Source organism: Eptatretus burgeri, unplaced genomic scaffold (assembly GCF_056783735.1).
Source record: "Eptatretus burgeri isolate ZD-2024b unplaced genomic scaffold, Ebu_testis_v1 Ebu_testis_scaffold_58, whole genome shotgun sequence".
NCBI lineage: Eukaryota > Metazoa > Chordata > Myxini > Myxiniformes > Myxinidae > Eptatretus > Eptatretus burgeri.
Genome location: NW_028222008.1, coordinates 72501 through 97500, shown reverse-complemented (window position 1 = coordinate 97500; position 25000 = coordinate 72501). Strand labels below are relative to the sequence as shown.

Sequence of the window (25000 nt, the reverse complement as noted above, 5' to 3'; positions counted from 1 at the left end):
TGTGGGTTCGAGTTGCATTTAGGAGGGAGACTTGAGGGGAAACTGGGGGGATTGGTCCCATCTGCCGGCATTAGTACAGGATGGAACGAAATTGGGTACGTTAAAACAGTTGGGTAGGATATATATATATATATATATATATATATATATATATATATATATATATATATATATATATATATATATATATATATATATATATATATATATATGTCTGGGTGGTATGTTGCCTTTCAGTCATAGATAATTCAGGAAATTCACTTTTACTGATGTAAGATGTTTTGTTTGTCTGTGTTTGTCATTCAGGTGCCAACATTTTATGATTGTCTTGTGGAAAGATTCTTCGACCTTGTTCCCTTCATGAAGGTATGATGGCATGCACCACTGCAGGCATTACAGAAAGAAATGTGGGGATAATAGTCATATTATCAATCAATCCACGGACACGTTTCTGGCTCCCATGCTGCCGTGTGTGTGTGTGTGTGTGTGTGTGTGTGTGTGTGTGTGTGTGTGTGTGTGTGTGTGTGTGTGTGTGTGTGTGTGTGTGTGTGTGTGTGTGTGTGTGTGTGTGTGTGTGTTTCACTCACGGATCTCTGGATGAGTGAAAACTCCATCCTATTTGACATTGTTGTTGTTTCTATTTCAACACAGCCACGAAAAACCCACTGGACAACGAATCTGCGTCAAGGTGAGTCCCCATTCATGTGACTTTTCATTTCGTTGTTCTATTCTCCGTTAAGTAACGAGACTGCAGAGAGTTATTCGCACTCACGGTGTACACACCAGAAGTTTATGATGCGTTTCATTGGCTTCATAGAAATCACGTGAGACCCCCGAAGATTTGATTTTGAGACCCTCCACACAAAAAAACCTCCACGTTCACAATTTGACCCAGAAAATTTGATTCGCGGTTTTTTTTCACATTTCCGCAGGAGAGGTTGTCGTCAAGGAAACACAGGACCATTTCCTCGAGGTCAATCCGCTGGTGTTCCCATCTGAACCTTTGGCTCATGTTGTTGTTGTTGTGTTGTTGTTGTTGTTGTATAGCCCCGGACAGTTCTCTCGAACAGGCCTACAGCACGGAAACAGCCGATCGATCTCCCAGGAGCGACCCCGAGATCCCCCACATCCATGATGGTGTACCCCCCACCTTCACGAAGAACTCCTCCATGATCTTTAGATCAACATAACAAGAACAAGCCTTTTAACACTCTCTTTGCTCTTGTTTACAGGAATAATCAAGTTCTCCAACTGGGCCGCCACTCCGGATGGGGGTTTGGACGTGATGATAGCGTGTAACATCATAACTGCAGTGTTTGTGTGCATCAGTATCGTCATCCAGGTATGCTTTTGATGTCTTACCTGGTGAAAAATATTCACAATCCATTAAAAAAAAATGTTTCTTTTAGGTTAGCTCAGCCGGTGTCCTCGCTTGTTGAGGGACATTGGACACCGCTCACCTTGTACGCACTTGACCACTCCAATTGGGAGTGTGAGAAAGAAGAGTGTGGGCTATTTTTTTATTTTTGTATACAAGGTTAAGTCTCCTGGAAGAGTGAGAACATAGAACGGATCAGGACATAACAGAAAAACAGGAACAGTTGAGAGAGAGGGGTTGGGACACCGATCAGGTATGGGAGCATGCGCCGCAGCAGCGTGTCACTGCAAAGGGCGGAGGAGCTCCTTGTGAGCCAACGGCCATCTTCAGGGCAGCTCACCAAATGGCGGGATTTGGGCAAAGTCTTCGGGACCCCCATTCCTTGATGAGAGGAGGAAAACCAGGGAGTAAACCTCCAGGGTCAGATTGCAATGGTGTTCGGTGGAGTGGTGCTGAAGTGTCGACAGTGGGGCGCGGGACAAAATAGAGGGAGACTTTGAGAAACAATGGGTGTGCGGAGGAATGAGGGGCAGGAGAGGATGCATGGGGTGGACAAGATGGATCCAGAAGGAAACTCTGGAGAGAAAATTTGGAAGGAGGAGGGATTGGGGTGGGGTGGAAGAAATGGGTGTGAGGGTGTTAACGAGGGTAGAAAAGATCATGGTTTTGGATGGGGGGTGACTTAAAATGGAGGTGAACAGCTGTCTCCAAGACCTGGAGGGAAGAATGAGGTTGAAGAGGATGTGGAAGTTGATTCTACAGACGGAGAAAGAAGGAACAAAGAAGAGCGAGAATTAATTTTCAATACACGTCCTCCACCGATGTGATATTGTCCAAGTCCAAAAAGGGCATCACTCTGTGAAAAATGGACAAGACATCCTGAAACTCGAACTTGTTCTGTAATTTATCATCATAAAGCCGTGTACCAAGTTTCAGTTGAATATGTTGGAGGGAATGGGAAAAAGTCTGAAAAACTGGAGGTGTGATGGACGGACGGACAGACGGAAAGCAAACCTATAGACCCTTTCGGTGAGCAGTGGTTCTAGATTTTGTTAGTTTCACCAGAAGCGATTGCTGGTGGACCGTCTCGAAAAAAATGGGGTAGGGGAAGCAGAGCACGGAAAGAGCAGAGGGTACAAGAGCAGAAAGGGGGTGGTAAAAGACAAAGAGACCACCGATCTATGTGCGATGACGTCATAAAAGACCCATAAAATCAGCTTCATGGCAGAAATTCCAATGATCTTAGAGGCCTTTCTTTCCATGGCGTCAAGCTGAGCAAGATGTGAGGCAGGAGAGCCAGCCCAGAGGGAAGAGCAGTACTCCATCAATCTGTGAATGAAGACCTTGCAGGTGGATAGGAGTTCAGGTGTGCCAAGGAAGGACTTTTTACGACAGGGGATGCCTTGTTGGCGGCTGGCTTTGGAGGCCAACTTTCCCAAGATAGAGCATGGCTGAAAGTGAGACCCAGGAGTCTGAATGACTGAACTTCTGTCCGAGCCATCCTGAATGAAAAACTTCCAGGTTGCTGGATTGGCCGAGATGGACCAGACGTCACCATTATCATGATCACCAGACGTCACCCCCCTTGATTTTTTGTCTGTGGGGGTTTGTCAAAGATGTTGTCTACAACACCAAGGTGGCAAACCTGCAGCATCTTCGTTCTCGGATCACAGCTGCGTGCACACTGGTGGACACAAACATACTGAGTCAAACACGGCAAGAACTCGTGTTCCATCTTGATGTCCTACATGCGACAAATGGAGCTCACATTGAGGTGTCTTGATGGTGTGCACAAAACTTTATGAGTTTCTGCATCATATAAAACAAAGGGTATCATTGTATCAATTGTGGTTCAAACTATATTACCAACCAAAGTTGTCCGGACCTTTTTGGAACACCCTGTACGCGCATCCGGACCTGAACCAAAATCGAATGGACTTGTTCTTGTCACCCACTTCACCTGTCCACCAAGTTTCATTCAAAGTAGCTTTAAATTATCAGGGAATGGAATGGGATTTGAAGAGTTGTCCTTGAAGGGTGGTGGGGGGGAGGGAGGGAAGGGGGGTTCTTGCCACCCAGCAGCCTCTGACCCCAGGGGTTCTCCCTGGAGTGAACACCCAAAACCCACAACCAGATGGACTAAGTTGATGGAATGAAGTGTGTTAAATATATAAAAAATGGAGTGTGAAGTCACAAACATGACGAGTCAAATTGATGCTTCCTTATAACCTTTGTTCAGAACTTGCATGGGATTGAACAGGAAGTCACGTGACGCAAGATCCACTTTCAAGGTGTATTGTTTGCTGCTCTTTGTTTTCCAGATCTTGCGGCAATTCCAGAAAGCGAAATATTGCAGGATGACGAGGAAGAACTTGGGTAAAGTTAAATTTCCTGGAAATTGAAATAAAGTAAATATAAATGAAGGGATTGTATCTCCGGGTGAAAATTATTTTGTTTCACTCATTCACAGTTTGCTGTCACTGCAAAAAGCGAGGAAGAAGTCCCGGAAGCTGGGATAATGTGAGCTCGGAAGTGAAGGATTCTGCGTCGACGAGGCAGCAGCAACACGCATCGCGATCACGTGATCAAGAGCCAGCTTTGCGGAATCAGCAGGCCGTGCGGAGGACGAGTGACGTTCCACCCCCAGTGATCCAGGGTGCTTCGGGATCCAACGGAAGCACGTCACCTCGTTTGATTGAATCGTCAGTGGTCGGAGCATCGATATCTGTAAAGACTCAACTTGGACGGTCTGCCAAAACAAATAGACAGTGTCGATCGATTGACAACGCCCCAAAAAGGAAAGCTTCTTTTGCAGTCCCTAAGGAGCAAGGACATTCGGTTCCTAAGAAACTTCTGGCCTCAAAACTGTCAAAAAACGTGACACAAAAAAGCAACAACTCTTCGTCACAAAAGAACCCCCCGGCAAAGTCAATTCCAGAGAAGCAAAAGAGCTCAAAAGAACTAGCCAAGGACCAAAAAAAATCAAAGTGGTTCCTTAATTTTTTCAAAGCAACTGACAAAGCATCTCCCAAAAACGTGAAGCGAAAAAATTGAGAGACGTCCTCAAAGCAAGGCCCCAAATCCCTCCGCTCTTATCTCCAAGATGGCCAACGAGCCGTTGGATGCTCGACTTACCTGTGCATGAACTGCGGGTTCATTCCTTTTTCTGATCCTCTTTCTTTTGTCTTTTCCAGATATTTTCTCCAAGAGCCCCGTGCCTGCATCATGGCGGCGCTTCGAGAAATATCTGCTCCATGTGACTCCATCTCTCCCCTCCCAAATTTCTGACAATCCTGCCCAACATTCCCAGATAGTTCCAATAATTTAATCCACGAAACTTTCCTTTCCTTTCTGATCCTCTTTCTTTTTTCTCTTTTCCGGATATTTTCTCCAAGAGCCCCGTGCCTGCATCATGGCGGCGCTTAGAGAAATTTCTGCTCCATGTGACTCCATCTCTCCCCTCCCAAATTTCAGACAATCCCACCCAACATTCCCAGATAGTTCCAATAATTTAATCCACAAGACTTTACTTTCCTTTCTGATCCTCTTACTTTTGTCTTTTCCAGATATTTTCTCCAAGAGTCCCGTGCCTGCATCATGGTGGCGCTTAGAGAAATATCTGCTCCATGTGACTCCATCTCTCCCCTCCCAAATTTCTGACAATCCTGCCCAACATTCCCAGATAGTTCCAATAATTTAATCCACGAAACTTTACTTTCCTTTCTGATCCTCTTACTTTTCTCTTTTCCGGATATTTTCTCCAAGAGTCCCGTGCCTGCATCATGGTGGCTCTTAGAGAAATATGTGCTCCATCTCTCCCCTCCCAAATTTCAGACAATGCTGTCCAACATTCCCAGATAGTTCCAATAATTTAATCCACAAGACTTTACTTTCCTTTCTGATCCTCTTACTTTTATCTTTTCCAGATATTTTCTCCAAGAGTCCCGTGCCTGCATCATGGCGGCGCTTAGAGAAATATCTGCTCCATCTCTCCCCTCCCAAATTTCAGACAATCCTGCCCAACATTCCCAGAGAGTTCCAATAATTTAATCCACAAGACTTTACTTTCCTTTCTGATCCTCTTTCTTTTCTATTTTCCAGATATTTCTCCTGCATCAAGGCAACGTTTTGAAAATTATCTCCCCCATCCCCACCCTCCCACCCAGCTTTACTCTCCCGAGTCAGTTTCTTGTGTTCCTCTCTTTTGATATTCAAGTCTGTTGTCCATCGAATCACCAAATATTTTGGGTTCAGCGTTTCAGATTTTTCCGTCCTCTCGTACCTGAATTTTTTTTTTGAGTCAAGTCATCGTGTTGTAGTTCAGATAACCGTCCTCACCCTCTTGATCAGGAAGTCATGGTACAAGCCGATGAAGCCTTTGTCGCTCCTGTGTGAAGCGGGGCCATCGCCGTGAAATACAAAACACACAGGAAATGGCGCTCTGTGCTGAGGCACGGCGGTGATGGTCATGGTTAACCCTCGGCCAGCCAAAGATCCCCGGAGGGTGAAACGGCACGGTGAGGTCTGCACGGCAGTTGCGTCCTTCACCTGAGTATTGTGTGAGTCACCTGATGGGGATGGTCATCCTACAGGTTTGGGTCCAACCGGGGTGATCGTCTTTTTGAAGGTCACCTTGGAATGCTGACAAGCTCACACATTATGAAGATGAAAGTCACCCTTGAAAGATCCTCGGGGTCGGTGTGGCTCACGCATGAGGGAAATGGTGAGTTCTAAAGTGTTCTCTCTCTCTCTCTTGTCTTGTCCACAGCCAGCCAGCCTTACTGTCCTGGCAAGGTTGAGTACGCACTTAAAGTTAAAGGATTTGTCAATTGTCTAGTTTGAAAGCTTATTATAAGTTCTCTGTTGTTCCTCCGAGTGTTTCGCATTTAATTTAACTCGGTGTACTTTATTTTGCCATAATTATCATGCAAGAGTGGATGTTAAAGCGTGATGTCATCATTCTATTGAACAATGTGGTAATCGAGTGGATGCTGTTGGAACAAGTGTTTCCTAATTCTTTGGAATGAACTTTTTAAAATAAAATATAAAACTTTAAGGCTCATGAGGATCTTCAGTGGAATCCCGTTTTGTGTCCAACACAGATTGTCATGAGAAACAGCTTCGGAGGCCGAAGCCTTATCCATTGGGCCACTGAGTCAAGTACAAGAAGTACTTGACTCAAATTTACAAATTTGGTATTTACAAATACCATCATGAAACTGATGGTATTTGTAAAACCTTAATGATGACCTAGTCAATGAGATCACACCACTCACTTTGCTCTCAAAGAAGGAGGATCTCAGGACACAGTGAATCCCTCCCTTACCTGTTTCATATCTCATATCACAGGTAACTGCCAGGAACAAGAGCTCTTCTCACCTGCAAAAGTGGAGAGGTATTTGAACATGGACTCTTCACCAACAAATGGTCCCGGTGGTATCAGTGCAGGGCACACTTCCTCAAAACCTGTGAATCTCAACGAGTTGTTTGTCTATCACACCTCTTGTGCAGACACACCTTTTGAGGGTCGTCTCACCTCATTGTTGCAGATGACCTCTCATTCCTTTCCGAATAAAGTGCCACAACAGACCCTCTGAACTTCTGCACGACTCTGAGCTTTCTTCCCTTCCCAGCATGAGATAATGGAATCAACAATCTTATTGCAGTCATCAAGGGCTCTACCCATTGCCCAACTGCTCAAGATTAGCTCATAAATCAATTTCAGTTCCACCATTGTGGTGTATGGGTGGAGCATGTGTTGTATGGGCGGAGCCTCGAGTCACGGATGGTGGTGGTCACGTGGTTGTGGCTTCATATGTCCCGACTCGCCCACTAGTGACTTGTAGCACCAGTCGCAGAATGTGGTATCATTAGCAGTGTCTTGTAGGTCGTGTGCCTGTAGAGTGCATCGAGTGCGTACTAAAGCGGAGTTACGGGCATCCTACGCCCACCCTCTCGCTCGAGACAATAAAGCGGAGTTGTGTTACCCTCCGGCTCGTGTCTGCCTGTTCGTACCTCGGCCACGACACTACAACCATGACCAACTAACTCCACCTTGTAGATATACTCCGACATACTCACTCAACTCTGATTTGATACTCTTAAAATAAAAATTGAGATCAAAGCAGTCATACTGGACACAGACTGTGAACTTCCTTTGTGAGCTGGTTTTGTCTTACCATTTGAGATCTGTCTCTACCTTCTTTCTCAGTAAATTGTCCCCCGATGAGCCTGGCCACCTGCGCCGGCTCACTCGGCACCGCATCACTCTCCTGGGTCGAGGTTGTTTTTCGGCAAGACCCAATGATCAACACCACATACACCCCAATTTGGTTGCAATTTGGCAGGTGAGGTGGATATGAACCCCAAACACCCACCGCGCAAATGTCATAACAATCGGGATATGAGGTCCGGAGATATGGATGAAGGTCATTTGGAGTCACAGGATGACCTTTGGAGCTGTGTCGCTCGGTTTCTCGTGCCCAACACCCCCACTCTCACCAACCTGACTCCCAGGGAAGCACTTCACCAAAAAGTTGATCAAACAGGAGACGTCGCCCTGCCGTTCCTCTCCAAAAATCAGTTGAGAAAACATTGTGAATCGACCATCCTGGTTTGGAACCCCAGGTGCACACAGTCCTTAGATGGAATAGTTAAACAATGAAGCATGCACATGATACGTGTTCACAAAATGACCGTTCATGGATTAATCTGCACATTTGTGAATATAAACCATGTACGAACTGGAAGGGCACTCGGGAGAGCACACACCTCCTTCCCGGCTGAACAGTTTACCTTTTGGACTCGGCTCTTTTATATACAGGATCCGGATCTCTTTAAATAATAAACACCTGTCCACATCCTCGCATTGACGGTGCCTTTTGAGAGCGTCTATCATGAACTTTTAAATATATTCGGACATTTGCTTTGAAGTTTCGAAAAAAGTTTCACGTTACTATTTAAAGATTATTCCATTTAATGTATTGGAATTTCGTAAATACACGATTTATTTCGTAAATACACTATACATCGTAAATATGTAAATACATTATGACGGGTCTCGCTATTGGCTGAATCAAGGCACGTGACGAAATATCGGAAGTTGTTGTTGTTGTTGTTGTTGTTTTTGTTTTAGCCGACAAAACCTTTGGGACGCTGCTCTTGGACACATTTGTCCTTATTTTTAGATATCCTGTTCACAGACAGACAAACAGGGGTGAAAACTTAACTGCCGCACACCTTCCTCACCCCCTCCTTGCTCCCCCACTCCTCCTCCTTTTCCTCCCTCCTCCCTCTTCCTCCCCCCCTTTAATACTTCCGTCAGAGAAGGAAGAAGGTGTCTTTGCTGGGATTAAAATAAACCACAACCAGATATGAGATTTTTATTTATTTATTTATTTAAATGCAGTGACAATGCCTGACGTTTCAGAACAACCATCCTTGTTCACACCTTCACCATCACGGGTGAACGATGAACAAAAACCATAAATTAGAACAACTACGACAATGTGCCGCTGCAGAGGAGGTGAAATGATGAAAAGCATCCCCCGCAACAAGGAGAATGTGGAGAAATTATGAGGGAACAAACTGAGCTCGTGAACATCGAGGTCATGTCGAAGAGAAAGACTCGACGTGGCCGGGGGTCCGGACAGACCCCGTCAGTCCTCTTGATGCGGACAATCCGCAATCGGAGAAACTTGCAATCGGTGGTGCACAAGGTCCGCTCGACGTGGATCAGGGACAACTGGGGCGAGGTCTTGGGGCCCGTGGACGTCGGACGGGTTCCCAGCAGACGCTGCAAGACACGCGGGACGTGCAGCACGCACAGCCTCATGCCCGGCGAGGAGGACACTGTCACTAGACACGACTTCATCGTCTGTAGACAGAGATCTGTAACTGGTGCGCAAACCCTTGTCTGTGGAGGACACGGATCCATTATCCGTGGACAGAGACCCGCTACTGGTGGTCGTGGCGTGCTGCAGGACGTACGGACCCTTGTCTGTGGAGGACACGGATCCATTATCCGTGGACAGAGACCCGCTACTGGTGGCCGTGCCGTGCTGCAGGATGTACAGAATCGTGTCTGTGGAGGACACGGATCCATTATCCGTGGACAGACACTCATAACTGGTGGCTGTGACGTGCTGCAGGACGTACGGGCTCACGTCTATGAAGGAGGACACGGATTCATTATCCGTGGACAGAGACCCGCTACTGGCGGTCGGGATGTGCCACGGCACGTACGAACTCACACCTGCGGAGGATGTACGGACCCGTGTATGTAGAGGATACGGATTCATTATCCGTGGACAGAGACCCGCTACTGGCAGCCGGGACGTGCCGCAGGACGTACGGACCCTTGTCTGTGGAGGATACCGATTCATTATCCATGGACAGAGACCCGCTATTTGCAGCCTTGATGTGCAGCAGGACGTACGGACCCTTGTCTGTGGAGGATATGGATTCATTATCCGTGGACAGAGACCCGCGACTGTCAGCCGGGACGTGCAGCACGTACGGACCCATGTCTGTGGAGGATATGGATTCATTATCCGTGGACAGAGACCCGCGACTGTCAGCCGGGACGTGCAGCACGTACGGACCCATGTCTGTGGAGGATACGGATTCATTATCCGTGGACAGAGACCCGCTACTGTCAGCTGGGACGTGCAGGACGTACGGACCCATGTCTGTGGAGGACACGGATTCATTATCCGTGGACAGAGACCCACTACTGTCAGCCGGGACGTGCAGGACGTACGAATCCGTGTCTGTGGAGGACACGGATTCATTATCCATGGACAGAGACCCGCGACTGGCAGTCGGGACGTGCAGGACGTATGGACCCGTGTATGTAGAGGACACGGATTCTTTATCCGCGGACAGAGACCCGCGACTGGCAGCCGGGATGTGCAGGACGTACTGACCCATGTCTGTGGAGGACACGGATTCATTATCCGTTGACATAGACCCGCGACTGGCAGTCGGGACGTGCAGGACGTACGGACCCGTGTATGTAGAGGATACGGATTCTTTATCCATGGACAGAGACCCGCGACTGGCAGCCGGGACGTGCAGCAGGACGTACGGACTCGTGTCTGTGGAGGACACGGATTCATTATCCGCGGACAGAGATCCACTACTGGCAACCGGGACGTGCAGCAGGACGTACGGACCCATGTCTGTGGAGGACACGGATTCATTATCCGCGGACAGAGATCCACTACTGGCAACCGGGACATGCAGCAGGACGTACGGACCCGTGTCTGTGGAGGACACGGATTCATTATCCGCGGACAGAGATCCACTACTGGCAGCCGGGACGTGCAGGACGTATGGACCCATGTCTGTGGAGGACACGGATTCATTATCCGCGGACAGAAACCCGCGACTGGCAGTCGGGACGTGCAGGACGTACGGACCCGTGTATGTAGAGGACACGGATTCATTATCCGCGGACAGAGACCCGCGACTGTTCGTCGGGACGTGCAGGACGTACGGACCCGTGTCTGTGGAGGACACGGATTCATTATCCGCGGACAGAAACCCGCGACTGGCAGTCGGGACGTGCAGGACGTACGGACCCGTATATGTAGAGGACACGGATTCATTATCCGCGGACAGAGACCCGCGACTGTTCGTCGGGACGTGCAGGACGTACGGACCCGTGTATGTAGAGGACACGGATTCATTATCCGCGGACAGAAACCCGCGACTGGCAGTCGGGACGTGCAGGACGTACGGACCCGTGTATGTAGAGGACACGGATTCATTATCCGCGGACAGAGACCCGCGACTGTTCGTCGGGACGTGCAGGACGTACGGACCCTTGTCTGTGGAGTATGCATCATTCATGGACAAAGCACGCTCGACCTGAGACTGTGGGGTGGGCAGGAAGGAGGCTCCCGGCAAGGACAGAGGCATCACGGGCGAGCCGAACGGACACGACGAAGAAGACTCTCCGTGGACGTGTCTCACGGATGTTCCCGGTGTGAGCACAATCACCAAGGTGGACACTGGACGGACTTCGCTTGTTTAGTGAATTCTCCATCAATGAGATCCCTCAAGAGGAGCCCCGCGGAGGACGACCGTTAACCGAACAAGTCCACGAAGGGAGTGTCCGTTGTGACGTCACACGAGGGGGCGTGTCCGTGACGTCACACGAGGGGAGTGTCCGTAGTGACGTCACACGAGGGGCGTGTCCGTGACGTACTTCCTCATAACGATGACGAATCGATTTAACATGAGTTTTATTTATTTTTAATATCACCAGGACCTTGTTACCGGCCGTTCCTGGTTTCATTCGAATTTATTACCATTTATTTCTCAATTATTTTTAACTTTTGTTTTATGTCGAGAATTCCTGTACGAGTTTTACTGAGCGGTGTATAAGCTCGGCCTTGTTCAGAAAGGTCGACTTCCTCTTACTTTTAATCGATTATATAAAATAATTTTAAAGAGACGTTTTTAGACGAGTCATGGATTGATACCACATTGCGCTCTTTAAATTATTTTTCAACTTTCAATGTCATTCGGAACATCCGGGACCAATCCGGAGTGTTCGCGCCTTTCGAGCGAGGAAGAAGAAGAGCGCGGTCCTCTGGCCGTGCCTGTCACGTGCGGAAGTTCGCGGTTGGTGGGGATTTTCAAACACTTTCCTTTCCTGACGACGGAATCACATGTTTTCGTTTCATCATGGACATCCGTGAAGGGACCTTGACACGTGACGTCACTAAATCGTGAGTATCATTTAGTGACGTCACTAAATCGTGAGTATGATTTTTTGTTGTTGATAGATGACGTCAGAAAGGAGTGAATATTATTATTTGTAAGGAGTGTGAGGCAGAACAAGGCAATGCAAGACGAACAGGACCGACAGATGTAAGCCGGCCTCATTGTCGTTCTCGTACTGTCGTGGGGGCGGGAGCGTGTCGTGGCAGCAGGTCAGACGTCCGGCTTCGGCCCGAACCTAACCTGGTCTGTCCATCTCACTAATCCCTCAAAAATCTAAACCAGCACTACCCAAATTAATCCCTCTAAACTAAAACGACCCACTTTAATCCCTCTAAACTAACACTACCCACTTTAATCCCTCTAAACTAGCACTACCCACTTTAATCCCTCTAAACTAACACTACCCACTTTAATCCCTCTAAACTAGCACTACCCACTTTAATCCCTCTAAACTAGCACTACCCACTTTAATCCCTCTAAACTAACACTACCCACTTTAATCTGACTCACTTTAATCCCTCTAAACTAGCACTACCCACTTTAATCCCTCTATGCACTACCCACTGATCTCTCGGGAGTGGGATATCATGACACGTGTGTAACGATGTAACAATGAACACGACGAGGTAACGTGTCCCTCTCGGTAGGGATATCATGACACGTTAACGATGAACACGATGACCCATGACACGTGTAACGATGAACACGACGAGGTGACGTGTCCTCTAGGTAGGGATATCATGACACGTGTAACGATGAACACGACGCAGAGGACGTGACCCTCTAGGTAGGATATCATGACACGTGTAACAATGGTGACGTGTCCTCTTGGGATAGGGAACACGAACACGACGAGTGACGTGTCCTCTAGGTAGGGATATCACGTGTAACGATGAACACGACGAGGTGACGTGTCCTCTCGGTAGGGATATCATGACACGTGTAACGATGAACACGACGAGGTGACGTGTCCTCTAGGTAGGGATATCATGACACGTGTAACGATGAACACGACGAGGTGACGTGTCCTCTAGGTAGGGATATCATGACACGTGTAACAATGAACATGACGAGGTGACTTGTCCTCTAGGTAGGGATATCATGACACGTGTAACGATGAACACGACGAGGTGACGTGTCCTCTAGGTAGGGATATCATGACACGTGTAACAATGAACATGACGAGGTGACGTGTCCTTTAGGTAGGGATATCATGACACGTGTAACGATGAACACGACGAGGTGACGTGTCCTCTAGGTAGGGATATCATGACACGTGTAACGATGAACACGACGAGGTGACGTGTCCTCTAGGTAGGGATATCATGACACGTGTAACGATGAACACGACGAGGTGACGTGTCCTCTAGGTAGGGATATCATGACACGTGTAACGATGAACACGACGAGGTGACGTGTCCTCTCGGTAGGGATATCATGACACGTGTAACGGTGAACACGACGAGGTGACGTGTCCTCTAGGTAGGGATATCATGACACGTGTAACGATGAACACGACGAGGTGACGTGTCCTCTAGGTAGGGATATCATGACACGTGTAACAATGAACACGACGAGGTGACGTGTCCTCTTGGGAGGGATATAATGACACGTGTAACGATGAACACGACGAGGTGACGTGTCCTCTAGGTATGGATATCATGACACGTGTAACGATGAACACGACGAGGTGACGTGTCCTCTCGGTAGGGATATCATGACACGTGTAACGATGAACACGACGAGGTGACGTGTCCTCTAGGTAGGGATATCATGACACGTGTAACGATGAACACGACGAGGTGACGTGTCCTCTCGGTAGGGATATCATGACACGTGTAACGATGAACACGACGAGGTGACGTGTCCTCTAGGTAGGGATATCATGACACGTGTAACGATGAACACGACGAGGTGACGTGTCCTCTAGGTAGGGATATCATGACACGTGTAACGATGAACACGACGAGGTGACGTGTCCTCTAGGTAGGGATATCATGACACGTGTAACGATGAACACGACGAGGTGACGTGTCCTCTAGGTAGGGATATCATGACACGTGTAACGATGAACACGACGAGGTGACGTGTCCTCTCGGTAGGGATATCATGACACGTGTAACGATGAACACGACGAGGTGACGTGTCCTCTAGGTAGGGATATCATGACACGTGTAACGATGAACACGACGAGGTGACGTGTCCTCTAGGTAGGGATATCATGACACGTGTAACGATGAACACGACGAGGTGACGTGTCCTCTCGGTAGGGATATCATGACACGTGTAACGATGAACACGACGAGGTGACGTGTCCTCTAGGTAGGGATATCATGACACGTGTAACGATGAACACGACGAGGTGACGTGTCCTCTCGGTAGGGATATCATGACACGTGTAACGATGAACACGACGAGGTGACGTGTCCTCTAGGTAGGGATATCATGACACGTGTAACGATGAACACGACGAGGTGACGTGTCCTCTAGGTAGGGATATCATGACACGTGTAACGATGAACACGACGAGGTGACGTGTCCTCTAGGTAGGGATATCATGACACGTGTAACGATGAACACGACGAGGTGACGTGTCCTCTAGGTAGGGATATCATGACACGTGTAACAATGAACACGACGAGGTGACGTGTCCTCTAGGTAGGGATATCATGACACGTGTAACGATGAACACGACGAGGTGACGTGTCCTCTAGGTAGGGATATCATGACACGTGTAACGATGAACACGACGAGGTGACGTGTCCTCTAGGTAGGGATATCATGACACGTGTAACGATGAACACGACGAGGTGACGTGTCCTCTAGGTAGGGATATCATGACACGTGTAACGATGAACACGACGAGGTGACGTGTCCTCTCGGTAGGGATATCATGACACGTGTAACGATGAACACGACGAGGTGACGTGTCCTCTAGGTAGGGATATCATGACACGTGTAACGATGAACACGACGAGGTGACGTGTCCTCTAGGTAGGGATATCATGACACGTGTAACAATGAACACGACGAGGTGACGTGTCCTCTCGGTAGGGATATCATGACACGTGTAACGATGAACACGACGAGGTGACGTGTCCTCTAGGTAGGGATATCATGACACGTGTAACAATGAACACGACGAGGTGACGTGTCCTCTCGGTAGGGATATCATGACACGTGTAACGATGAACACGACGAGGTGACGTGTCCTCTTGGTAGGGATATCATGACACGTGTAACGATGAACACGACGAGGTGACGTGTCCTCTAGGTAGGGATATCATGACACGTGTAACGATGAACACGACGAGGTGACGTGTCCTCTAGGTAGGGATATCATGACACGTGTAACAATGAACATGACGAGGTGACTTGTCCTCTAGGTAGGGATATCATGACACGTGTAACGATGAACACGACGAGGTGACGTGTCCTCTAGGTAGGGATATCATGACACGTGTAACAATGAACATGACGAGGTGACGTGTCCTTTAGGTAGGGATATCATGACACGTGTAACGATGAACACGAATACGGAGGTGCGATCGTGTCCTCTAGGTAGGGATATCATGACACGTGTAACGATGAACACGACGAGGTGCGCACGTCCTCTAGGTAGGGATATCATGACACGTGGTAACGATGAACACGACGAGGTGACGTGTCCTCTAGGTAGGGATATCATGACACGTGTAACGATGAACACGACGAAGTGTGACGTGTCCTCTCGGTAGGGATATATCATGACACGTGTAACGGTGAACACGACGAGGTGACGTGAACACGACGCATGACACGTGTGAACGTGTCCTCTAGGTGGAGGATATCATATCATGACACGTGTAACAATGAACACGACGAGGTGACGTGTCCTCTTGGTCCTTGGGAGGGATATAATGACACGTGGTAACGCATGAACACGACGAGGTGACGGGTCCTCTAGGCATGGATATCATGACACGTGGTAACGGATGAACACGACGAGGTGACGCGTGGTCCCCTCAGGTAGGGGATATCATGACATCGTGTAACGATGAAACACGACGCGAGGTGACGCAATGTCCTCTAGGTAGGGATATCATGACACGTGTAACGCATGAACACGCATTTGCAGGTGACGTGTCCCCCTCGGTAGGGATATCATGACACGCGGTAACGAAGGAACACCTAACGAGGTGACGCGGTCCTCTAGGTAGGGGATGTCATGACACGCGGTAACGGCAACACGACGAGGTGACGTGTCCTCTGGTAGGGGATATCATGACACGTGTAACAATGAACACGACGAGCGTGACGTGGTCCCTCTAGGTAGGGATATCATGACACGTGTAACAATGAACACGACGAGGTGACGTGTCCCTCTTGGGAGGGATATCGATGACACGTGTAACGCATGAACACCGACGAGGTGACGTGTCCTCTCGGTAGGGATATCATGACACGTGTAACGATGAACACTACGTACGAGGTGACGTGTCTTCTAGGTAGGGGATATCATGACACGTGTAACGATGAACACGACGAGGTGACGTGTCCTCTCGGGTAGGGATATCATGACACGTGTAAACGATGAACACGACGAGGTGACGTGTCCTCTAGTGTAGGGATATCAGTGACACGTGTAACAATGAACACGACGAGGTGACGTGTCCCTCTCGGTAGGGATATCATGACACGTGTAACGATGAACACGACGAGGTGACGTGTCCCTCTCGGTAGGATATCATGACACGTGTAACGATGAACACGGAGACGGAGGTGGACGTGTCCCTCTAGGTAGGGGATATCATGACACGTGTAACGATGAACACGACGAGGTGACGTGTCCTCTCGGTAGGGATATCATGACACGTGGTAACGATGAACACGACGAGGTGACGTGTCCCTCTAGGTGAGGGATATCATGACACGTGTAACGATGAACACGACGAGGTGACGTGGTCCTCTAGGTAGGGATATCATGACACGTGTAACAAATGAACATGACGAGGTGACTTGTCCTCTAGTGTAGGGATATCATGACATCGTGGTAATGATGAACACGACGAGGTGACGTGTCCCTCTAGGTAGGGATATCATGACACGTGTAACAATGAACATCGCACGAGGTGACGTGTCCTTTAGGTAGGGATATCATGACACGTGTAACGATGAACACGACGAGGTGACGTGTCCCTCTAGTGTAGGATATCATGCGACACGTGTAACGATGAACACGACGAGGTGACGTGTCCCCAGGTAGGGATATCAAGACACGTGTAACGATGAACACGACGCAGGTGACGTGTCCTCTCGGTAGGGATATCATGACACGTGTAACGGTGAACACGACGAGGTGACGTGTCCTCTTAGGTGCAGGGATATCATGACACGTGTAACGATGAACACGACGAGGTGACGTGTCCTCTAGTGTAGGGATATCATGACACGTGTAACAATGAAACACGACGAGGTGACGTGTCCTCTTGGGAGGATATAATGACACGTGTGTAACGATGAACACGACGAGGTGACGTGTCCCCTAGGGTATGGATATCATGACACGTGTAACGATGAACACGACGAGGTGACGTGTCCTCTCGGTAGGGATATCATGACACGGTGCAACGATGAACACGACGAGGTGACGTGTCCCCTCTAGGTAGAGGATATCATGACACGTGTAACGATGAACACGATGAGGTGACGGGTCCCCTCGGTAGGGATATCATGACGAGGTCGTGTAACGATGAACACAACGAGGTGACGTGGTCCTCTAGGTAGGGATATCATGACACGTGTAACGATGAACACGACGAGGTGACGTGGTCCTCTCGGTAGGGATATCATGACACGTGTAACGATGAACACGACGAGGTGACGTGTCCGCTCTAGGTAGGGATATCATGACACGTGTGTAACAATGAACACGACGAGGTGACGTGTCCTCTAGGTAGGGATATCATGACACGTGTAACAATGAACACGACGAGGTGACGTGTCCTCTAGGTAGGGATATCATGACACGTGTAACAATGAACACGACGAGGTGACGTGTCCTCTAGGTAGGGATATCATGACACGTGTAACAATGAACACGACGAGGTGACGTGTCCTCTCGGTAGGGATATCATGACACGTGTAATGATGAACACGACGAGGTGACGTGTCCTCTAGGTAGGGATATCATGACACGTGTAACGATGAACACGACGAGGTGACGTGTCCTGTAGGTAGGGATATCATGACACGTGTAACGATGACCACGACGAGGTGACGTGTCCTCTCGGTAGGGATATCATGACACGTGTAACGATGAACACGACGAGGTGACGTGTCCTCTAGGTAGGGATATCATGACACGTGTAACGATGAACACGACGAGGTGACGTGTCCTCTCGGTAGGGATATCATGACACGTGTAACGATGAACACGACGAGGTGACGTGTCCTCTAGGTAGGGATATCTCATGACACGTGTAACAATGAACACGACGAGGTGACGTGGTCCTCTCGGTAGGGATATCATGACACGTGTAACGCATGAACACGACGTAGGTGACGTGTCCTCTAGGTAGGGATATCATGACACGTGTAACAATGAACACGACGAGGTGACGTGTCCTCTCGTGTAGGGATATCATGACACGTGTAACGATGAACACGACGAGGTGACGTGTCCTCTTGGTGTAGGGATATCATGACACGTGTAACGATGAACACGACTGAGGTGACGTGTCCTCTAGGTAGGGATATCATGACACGTGTAACGATGAACACGACGGTGAGGTGTGACGTGTCCTCTAGGTAGGGATATCATGACACGTGTAACAATGAACATGACGAGGTGACTTGTCCTCTAGGTAGGGATATCATGACACGTGTAACGATGAACACGACGAGGTGACGTGTCCTCTAGGTAGGGATATCATGACACGTGTAACAATGAACATGACGAGGTGACGTGTCCTTTAGGTAGGGATATCATGACACGTGTAACGATGAACACGACGAGGTGACGTGTCCTCTAGGTAGGGATATCATGACACGTGTAACGATGAACACGACGAGGTGACGTGTCCTCTAGGTAGGGATATCATGACACGTGTAACGATGAACACGACGAGGTGACGTGTCCTCTCGGTAGGGATATCATGACACGTGTAACGATGAACACGACGAGGTGACGTGTCCTCTCGGTAGGGATATCATGACACGTGTAACGGTGAACACGACGAGGTGACGTGTCCTCTAGGTAGGGATATCATGACACGTGTAACGATGAACACGACGAGGTGACGTGTCCTCTAGGTAGGGATATCATGACACGTGTAACAATGAACACGACGAGGTGACGTGTCCTCTTGGGAGGGATATAATGACACGTGTAACGATGAACACGACGAGGTGACGTGTCCTCTAGGTATGGATATCATGACACGTGTAACGATGAACACGACGAGGTGACGTGTCCTCTCGGTAGGGATATCATGACACGTGTAACGATGAACACGACGAGGTGACGTGTCCTCTAGGTAGGGATATCATGACACGTGTAACGATGAACACGACGAGGTGACGTGTCCTCTCGGTAGGGATATCATGACACGTGTAACGATGAACACGACGAGGTGACGTGTCCTCTAGGTAGGGATGTCATGACACGTGTAACGATGAACACGACGAGGTGACGTGTCCTCTCGGTAGGGATATCATGACACGTGTAACAATGAACACGACGAGGTGACGTGTCCTCTAGGTAGGGATATCATGACACGTGTAACAATGAACACGACGAGGTGACGTGTCCTCTTGGGAGGGATATCATGACACGTGTAACGATGAACACGACGAGGTGACGTGTCCTCTCGGTAGGGATATCATGACACGTGTAACGATGAACACGACGAGGTGACGTGTCTTCTAGGTAGGGATATCATGACACGTGTAACGATGAACACGACGAGGTGACGTGTCCTCTCGGTAGGGATATCATGACACGTGTAACGATGAACACGACGAGGTGACGTGTCCTCTAGGTAGGGATATCATGACACGTGTAACAATGAACACGACGAGGTGACGTGTCCTCTCGGTAGGGATATCATGACACGTGTAACGATGAACACGACGAGGTGACGTGTCCTCTAGGTAGGGATATCATGACACGTGTAACGATGAACACGACGAGGTGACGTGTCCTCTCGGTAGGGATATCATGACACGTGTAACGATGAACACGACGAGGTGACGTGTCCTCTAGGTAGGGATATCATGACACGTGTAACGATGAACACGACGAGGTGACGTGTCCTCTAGGTAGGGATATCATGACACGTGTAACGATGAACACGACGAGGTGACGTGTCCTCTAGGTAGGGATATCATGACACGTGTAACGATGAACACGACGAGGTGACGTGTCCTCTAGGTAGGGATATCATGACACGTGTAACGATGAACACGACGAGGTGACGTGTCCTCTAGGTAGGGATATCATGACACGTGTAACGATGAACACGACGAGGTGACGTGTCCTCTAGGTAGGGATATCATGACACGTGTAACGATGAACACGACGAGGTGACGTGTCCTCTAGGTAGGGATATCATGACACGTGTAACGATGAACACGACGAGGTGACGTGTCCTCTAGGTAGGGATATCATGACACGTGTAACGATGAACACGACGAGGTGACGTGTCCTCTAGGTAGGGATATCATGACACGTGTAACGATGAACACGACGAGGTGACGTGTCCTCTAGGTAGGGATATCATGACACGTGTAACGATGAACACGACGAGGTGACGTGTCCTCTAGGTAGGGATATCATGACACGTGTAACAATGAACACGACGAGGTGACGTGTCCTCTCGGTAGGGATATCATGACACGTGTAACGATGAACACGACGAGGTGACGTGTCCTCTCGGTAGGGATATCATGACACGTGTAACGATGAACACGACGAGGTGACGTGTCCTCTAGGTAGGGATATCATGACACGTGTAACAATGAACACGACGAGGTGACGTGTCCTCTTGGGAGGGATATCATGACACGTGTAACGATGAACACGACGAGGTGACGTGTCCTCTCGGTAGGGATATCATGACACGTGTAACGATGAACACGACGAGGTGACGTGTCCTCTAGGTAGGGATATCATGACACGTGTAACGATGAACACGACGAGGTGACGTGTCCTCTCGGTAGGGATATCATGACACATGTAACGATGAACACGACGAGGTGACGTGTCCTCTAGGTAGGGATATCATGACACGTGTAACGATGAACACGACGAGGTGACGTGTCCTCTCGGTAGGGATATCATGACACGTGTAACGATGAACACGACGAGGTGACGTGTCCTCTCGGTAGGGATATCATGACACGTGTAACGATGAACACGACGAGGTGATGTGTCCTCTAGGTAGGGATATCATGACACGTGTAACAATGAACACGACGAGGTGACGTGTCCTCTCGGTAGGGATATCATGACACGTGTAACGATGAACACGACGAGGTGACGTGTCCTCTCGGTAGGGATATCATGACACGTGTAACGATGAACACGACGAGGTGACGTGTCCCCTCGGGAGGGATATCATGACACGTGTAACGATGAACACGACGAGGTAACGTGTCCTCTAGGTAGGGATATCATGACACGTGTAATGATGAACACGACGAGGTGACGTGTCCTCTCGGTATGGATATCATGACACGTGTAACAATGAACACGACGAGGTGACGTGTCCTCTAGGTAGGGATATCATGACACGTGTAACAATGAACACGACGAGGTGACGTGTCCTCTAGGTAGGGATATCATGACACGTGTAACGATGAACACGACGAGGTGACGTGTCCTCTCGGTAGGGATATCATGACACGTGTAATGATGAACACGACGAGGTGACGTGTCCTCTAGGTAGGGATATCATGACACGTGTAACGATGAACACGACGAGGTGACGTGTCCTCTAGGTAGGGATATCATGACACGTGTAACGATGAACACGACGAGGTGACGTGTCCTCTCGGTAGGGATATCATGACACGTGTAACAATAAACACGCCGAGGTGACGTGTCCTCTCGGTAGGGATATCATGACACGTGTAACGATGAACACGACGAGGTGACGTGTCCTCTCGGTAGGGATATCATGACACGTGTAACGATGAACACGACGAGGTGACGTGTCCTCAAGGTAGGGATATCATGACACGTGTAACGATGAACACGACGAGGTGACGTGTCTCTCGGTAGGGATATCATGACACGTGTAACGATGAACACGACGAGGTGACGTGTCCTCTAGGTAGGGATATCATGACACGTGTAACGATGAACACGACGAGGTGACGTGTCCTCTCGGTAGGGATATCATGACACGTGTAACGACGAACACGACGAGGTGCCGTGTCCTCTCGGTAGGGATATCATGACACGTGTAACGATGAACACGACGAGGTGACGTGTCCTCTAGGTAGGGATATCATGACACGTGTAACGATGAACACGACGAGGTGACGCGTCCTCTTGCAAGGGACATCATGACACGTGTAATGATGAACATGACGAGGTGACGTGTCCTCTCGGGAGAGATATCATGACACGTAACGATCAACACGACGAGGTGACGTGTCCTCTCGGGAGAGATATCATGACACGTGTAACGATGAACACGACGAGGTGACGTGTCCTCTAGGTAGGGATATCATGACACGTGTAACGATGAACACGACGAGGTGACGTGTCCTCTCGGTAGGGATATCATGACACGTGTAACAATGAACACGACGAGGTGACGTGTCCTCTAGGTAGGGATATCATGACACGTGTAACAATGAACACGACGAGGTGACGTGTCCTCTCGGGAGAGATATGACACGTGTAACGATGAACACGACGAGGTGACGTGTCCTCTCGGTAGGGATATCATGACACGTGTAACAATGAACACGACGAGGTGACGTGTCCTCTAGGTAGGGATATCATGACACGTGTAACAATAAACATGACGAGGTGACGTGTCCTCTAGGTAGGGATATCATGACACGTGTAACGATGAACACGACGAGGTGACTCGGAAACTCCAGCGGCCAGAAACATTAAAAATGGTACAAAGTGGGATCATCCCCCTCGATCCTCACATCAACAACACATCGACCCATCATCCCACGGGACGGTGCTCCACCAAGTTTGGGCAAGAGGTTGTTTAATTATTTGTTATTATTTATTTAACACCGTTTTGTACCCTCGAGTCACTAAATGTCATATTTTGTAATTTTAAAATGATCCATATTGTTCATCCAGGTGTAGCGGACGACCGGGTTGACGGCTCGTACACTGCACAGGTGTGTCCGAGGAAATCCTCACTTCCGTGATTGCGTCCGGCGAAGATTTGTCTGCCTTTCACGTCATTTGTCTTCAACAGACTCTCGGTGTCTGCAGTTCGGACAGTCCTTCACGAGGGTGCCAGGTGTTCATCTTTCCAGCCAGGTGTGCTTTCTGAGCGTTGTAAACACCATGTTCTCATGGTTGTGGAAACGTGGAACGCGTGCCGTGGATCGAAACAAGGTGGGAATGTATTGCACACCTGTACTGAGTAATTGTCATCACACGTACTTGGTAAACGTGATAAACGTGATGATTTAAAATGGGACAAACTGGATGATCTTCCCAATCTTTAGGAGGAGCATGGAAGAACTGATGGAGGTGCGGAGACTGCGGCTCGACGTTCCAGCGTCCAGTCAAGGTCACAGTCAGGAAGGGAAGGAGTACCTCCAACTCCTCAACCTGTGCCTCCATCATTTCCAAAACGTACTCACAGTTCCTCACCACCACCCCCTCCAGCAGCTGGAAGGTCTCCACAGAACCTCGCAGGCCTCCGCAGCTGCTTGGTCCACAGAAGTCCACAGCATCTTGCCTCAACCTCAACAGCTCCTCCTAACTCCAACCTTCCAACGGAGTCTGTTCTGGACCCTCTATCTTCATCCCCTTCCAAACCTCAGGCTCCCTCGAAAAAAGTGAGATTTAGCATTCCGACGACACCATCACCCGTGGTCGCTGGTTCTCATGCACCACTCTCTGAAGCTGCTGTCCAACCTCTTAGCTCCAAATCCATCCAGTCCCCATGTGGTGGTGAGAAACCCGGATATTTACTCCAGCGGCGTGCAAGTGTTCGAACTTTTGGAATTTTTTCTTCCCAAAAACGAAATCCAACAACAATCCCCAAACCAGGAAGAAAAGGCTCGACCTCACCTGTTAGCCCATATGCTCCGGCAAACCAGCATCCTGAACCCCAAACGTTACTCAAGCGAAGCCTCAGTGCACGCTCGACGTGTCGAGGCACTACATGTTCACCCGGCCAACATCAGGATCCAAATGTGACTCACCTGTCATTGACGAGACAAGGCAGCGGAGTGATGCAGCACAATTTTCGTGGAGATCTGAAGACATTACAGCAGATGTCACTCGAGCAGCGCAGGCCGATGCAACCACTCGCCATCTTGGATCGCAAACATGTGCCGAGCCGACCGTGCGCCACGTTGGACAACAATGACAGGCCTAGCCGACCACGCTCCACGATGGACAACAATGACGGTCCTAGCCGACCGCACGCCATGTTGGATAGCAAGGACGGGCCGAGCCAAATGACGCAGGTCTGGGTCTTCAAGAATGCAACCCATTCAAGTGAGCAACATGTCCCTCTATCTCTCCGCAGTGGCTGGCACAATCCACCTCTCGCCCTCATTGGTTTCTGTCTCTCTTTATCCCCGTCATTGCTGGGCCCTGTCATCGCGGCCGTTTTGGTGTGCGACGTTCTTGTTGGTGGCTGGTGTTCTCCTTGCCTTGATGGGCTGCAGGGCTCTCGGTGAACAGTGGTT

General features: G+C 49.1%; 3 protein-coding genes across 14 annotated transcripts in view; all 3 read left to right on the top strand.

Moving 5' to 3' along the window:
- LOC147007657 (uncharacterized) overlaps positions 1 to 6434 on the top strand; it is a 13172-nt gene extending 6738 nt beyond the window's left edge. For both annotated transcript variants that reach the window (XM_085866663.1, XM_085866662.1), the window contains 5 exons: positions 307 to 366; positions 652 to 688; positions 1233 to 1342; positions 3700 to 3754; positions 3849 to 6434. In XM_085866663.1, coding sequence (XP_085722789.1) covers positions 307 to 366; positions 652 to 688; positions 1233 to 1342; positions 3700 to 3754; positions 3849 to 4432 — 846 coding nt within the window. In that variant the 3' untranslated portion in view covers positions 4433 to 6434. The remainder of the gene's footprint in view (positions 1 to 306; positions 367 to 651; positions 689 to 1232; positions 1343 to 3699; positions 3755 to 3848) is intronic.
- LOC147007656 (uncharacterized) overlaps positions 5595 to 25000 on the top strand; it is a 25888-nt gene continuing 6482 nt past the window's right edge. The window contains exons 1-5 of one of the 11 annotated variants that reach the window (XM_085866642.1): positions 11940 to 12117; positions 23152 to 23323; positions 23427 to 23467; positions 23565 to 23690; positions 23804 to 24806. In XM_085866642.1, coding sequence (XP_085722768.1) covers positions 23640 to 23690; positions 23804 to 24806 — 1054 coding nt within the window. In that variant the 5' untranslated portion in view covers positions 11940 to 12117; positions 23152 to 23323; positions 23427 to 23467; positions 23565 to 23639. Of the gene's footprint in view, positions 6102 to 11939; positions 12148 to 23151; positions 23324 to 23426; positions 23691 to 23803; positions 24807 to 25000 lie in introns of those variants that run through there. The other 10 variants (XM_085866638.1, XM_085866641.1, XM_085866634.1 and 7 more) reach the window with 10 other exon arrangements.
- The window catches only part of LOC147007653 (putative serine/threonine-protein kinase MARK-C), a 67918-nt gene continuing 67722 nt past the window's right edge, over positions 24805 to 25000 (top strand). The window contains exon 1 of the mRNA XM_085866646.1: positions 24805 to 25000. This exon is cut by the window's right edge and continues 55 nt beyond it. The gene's annotated coding sequence lies outside the window, so the exon portion shown is untranslated.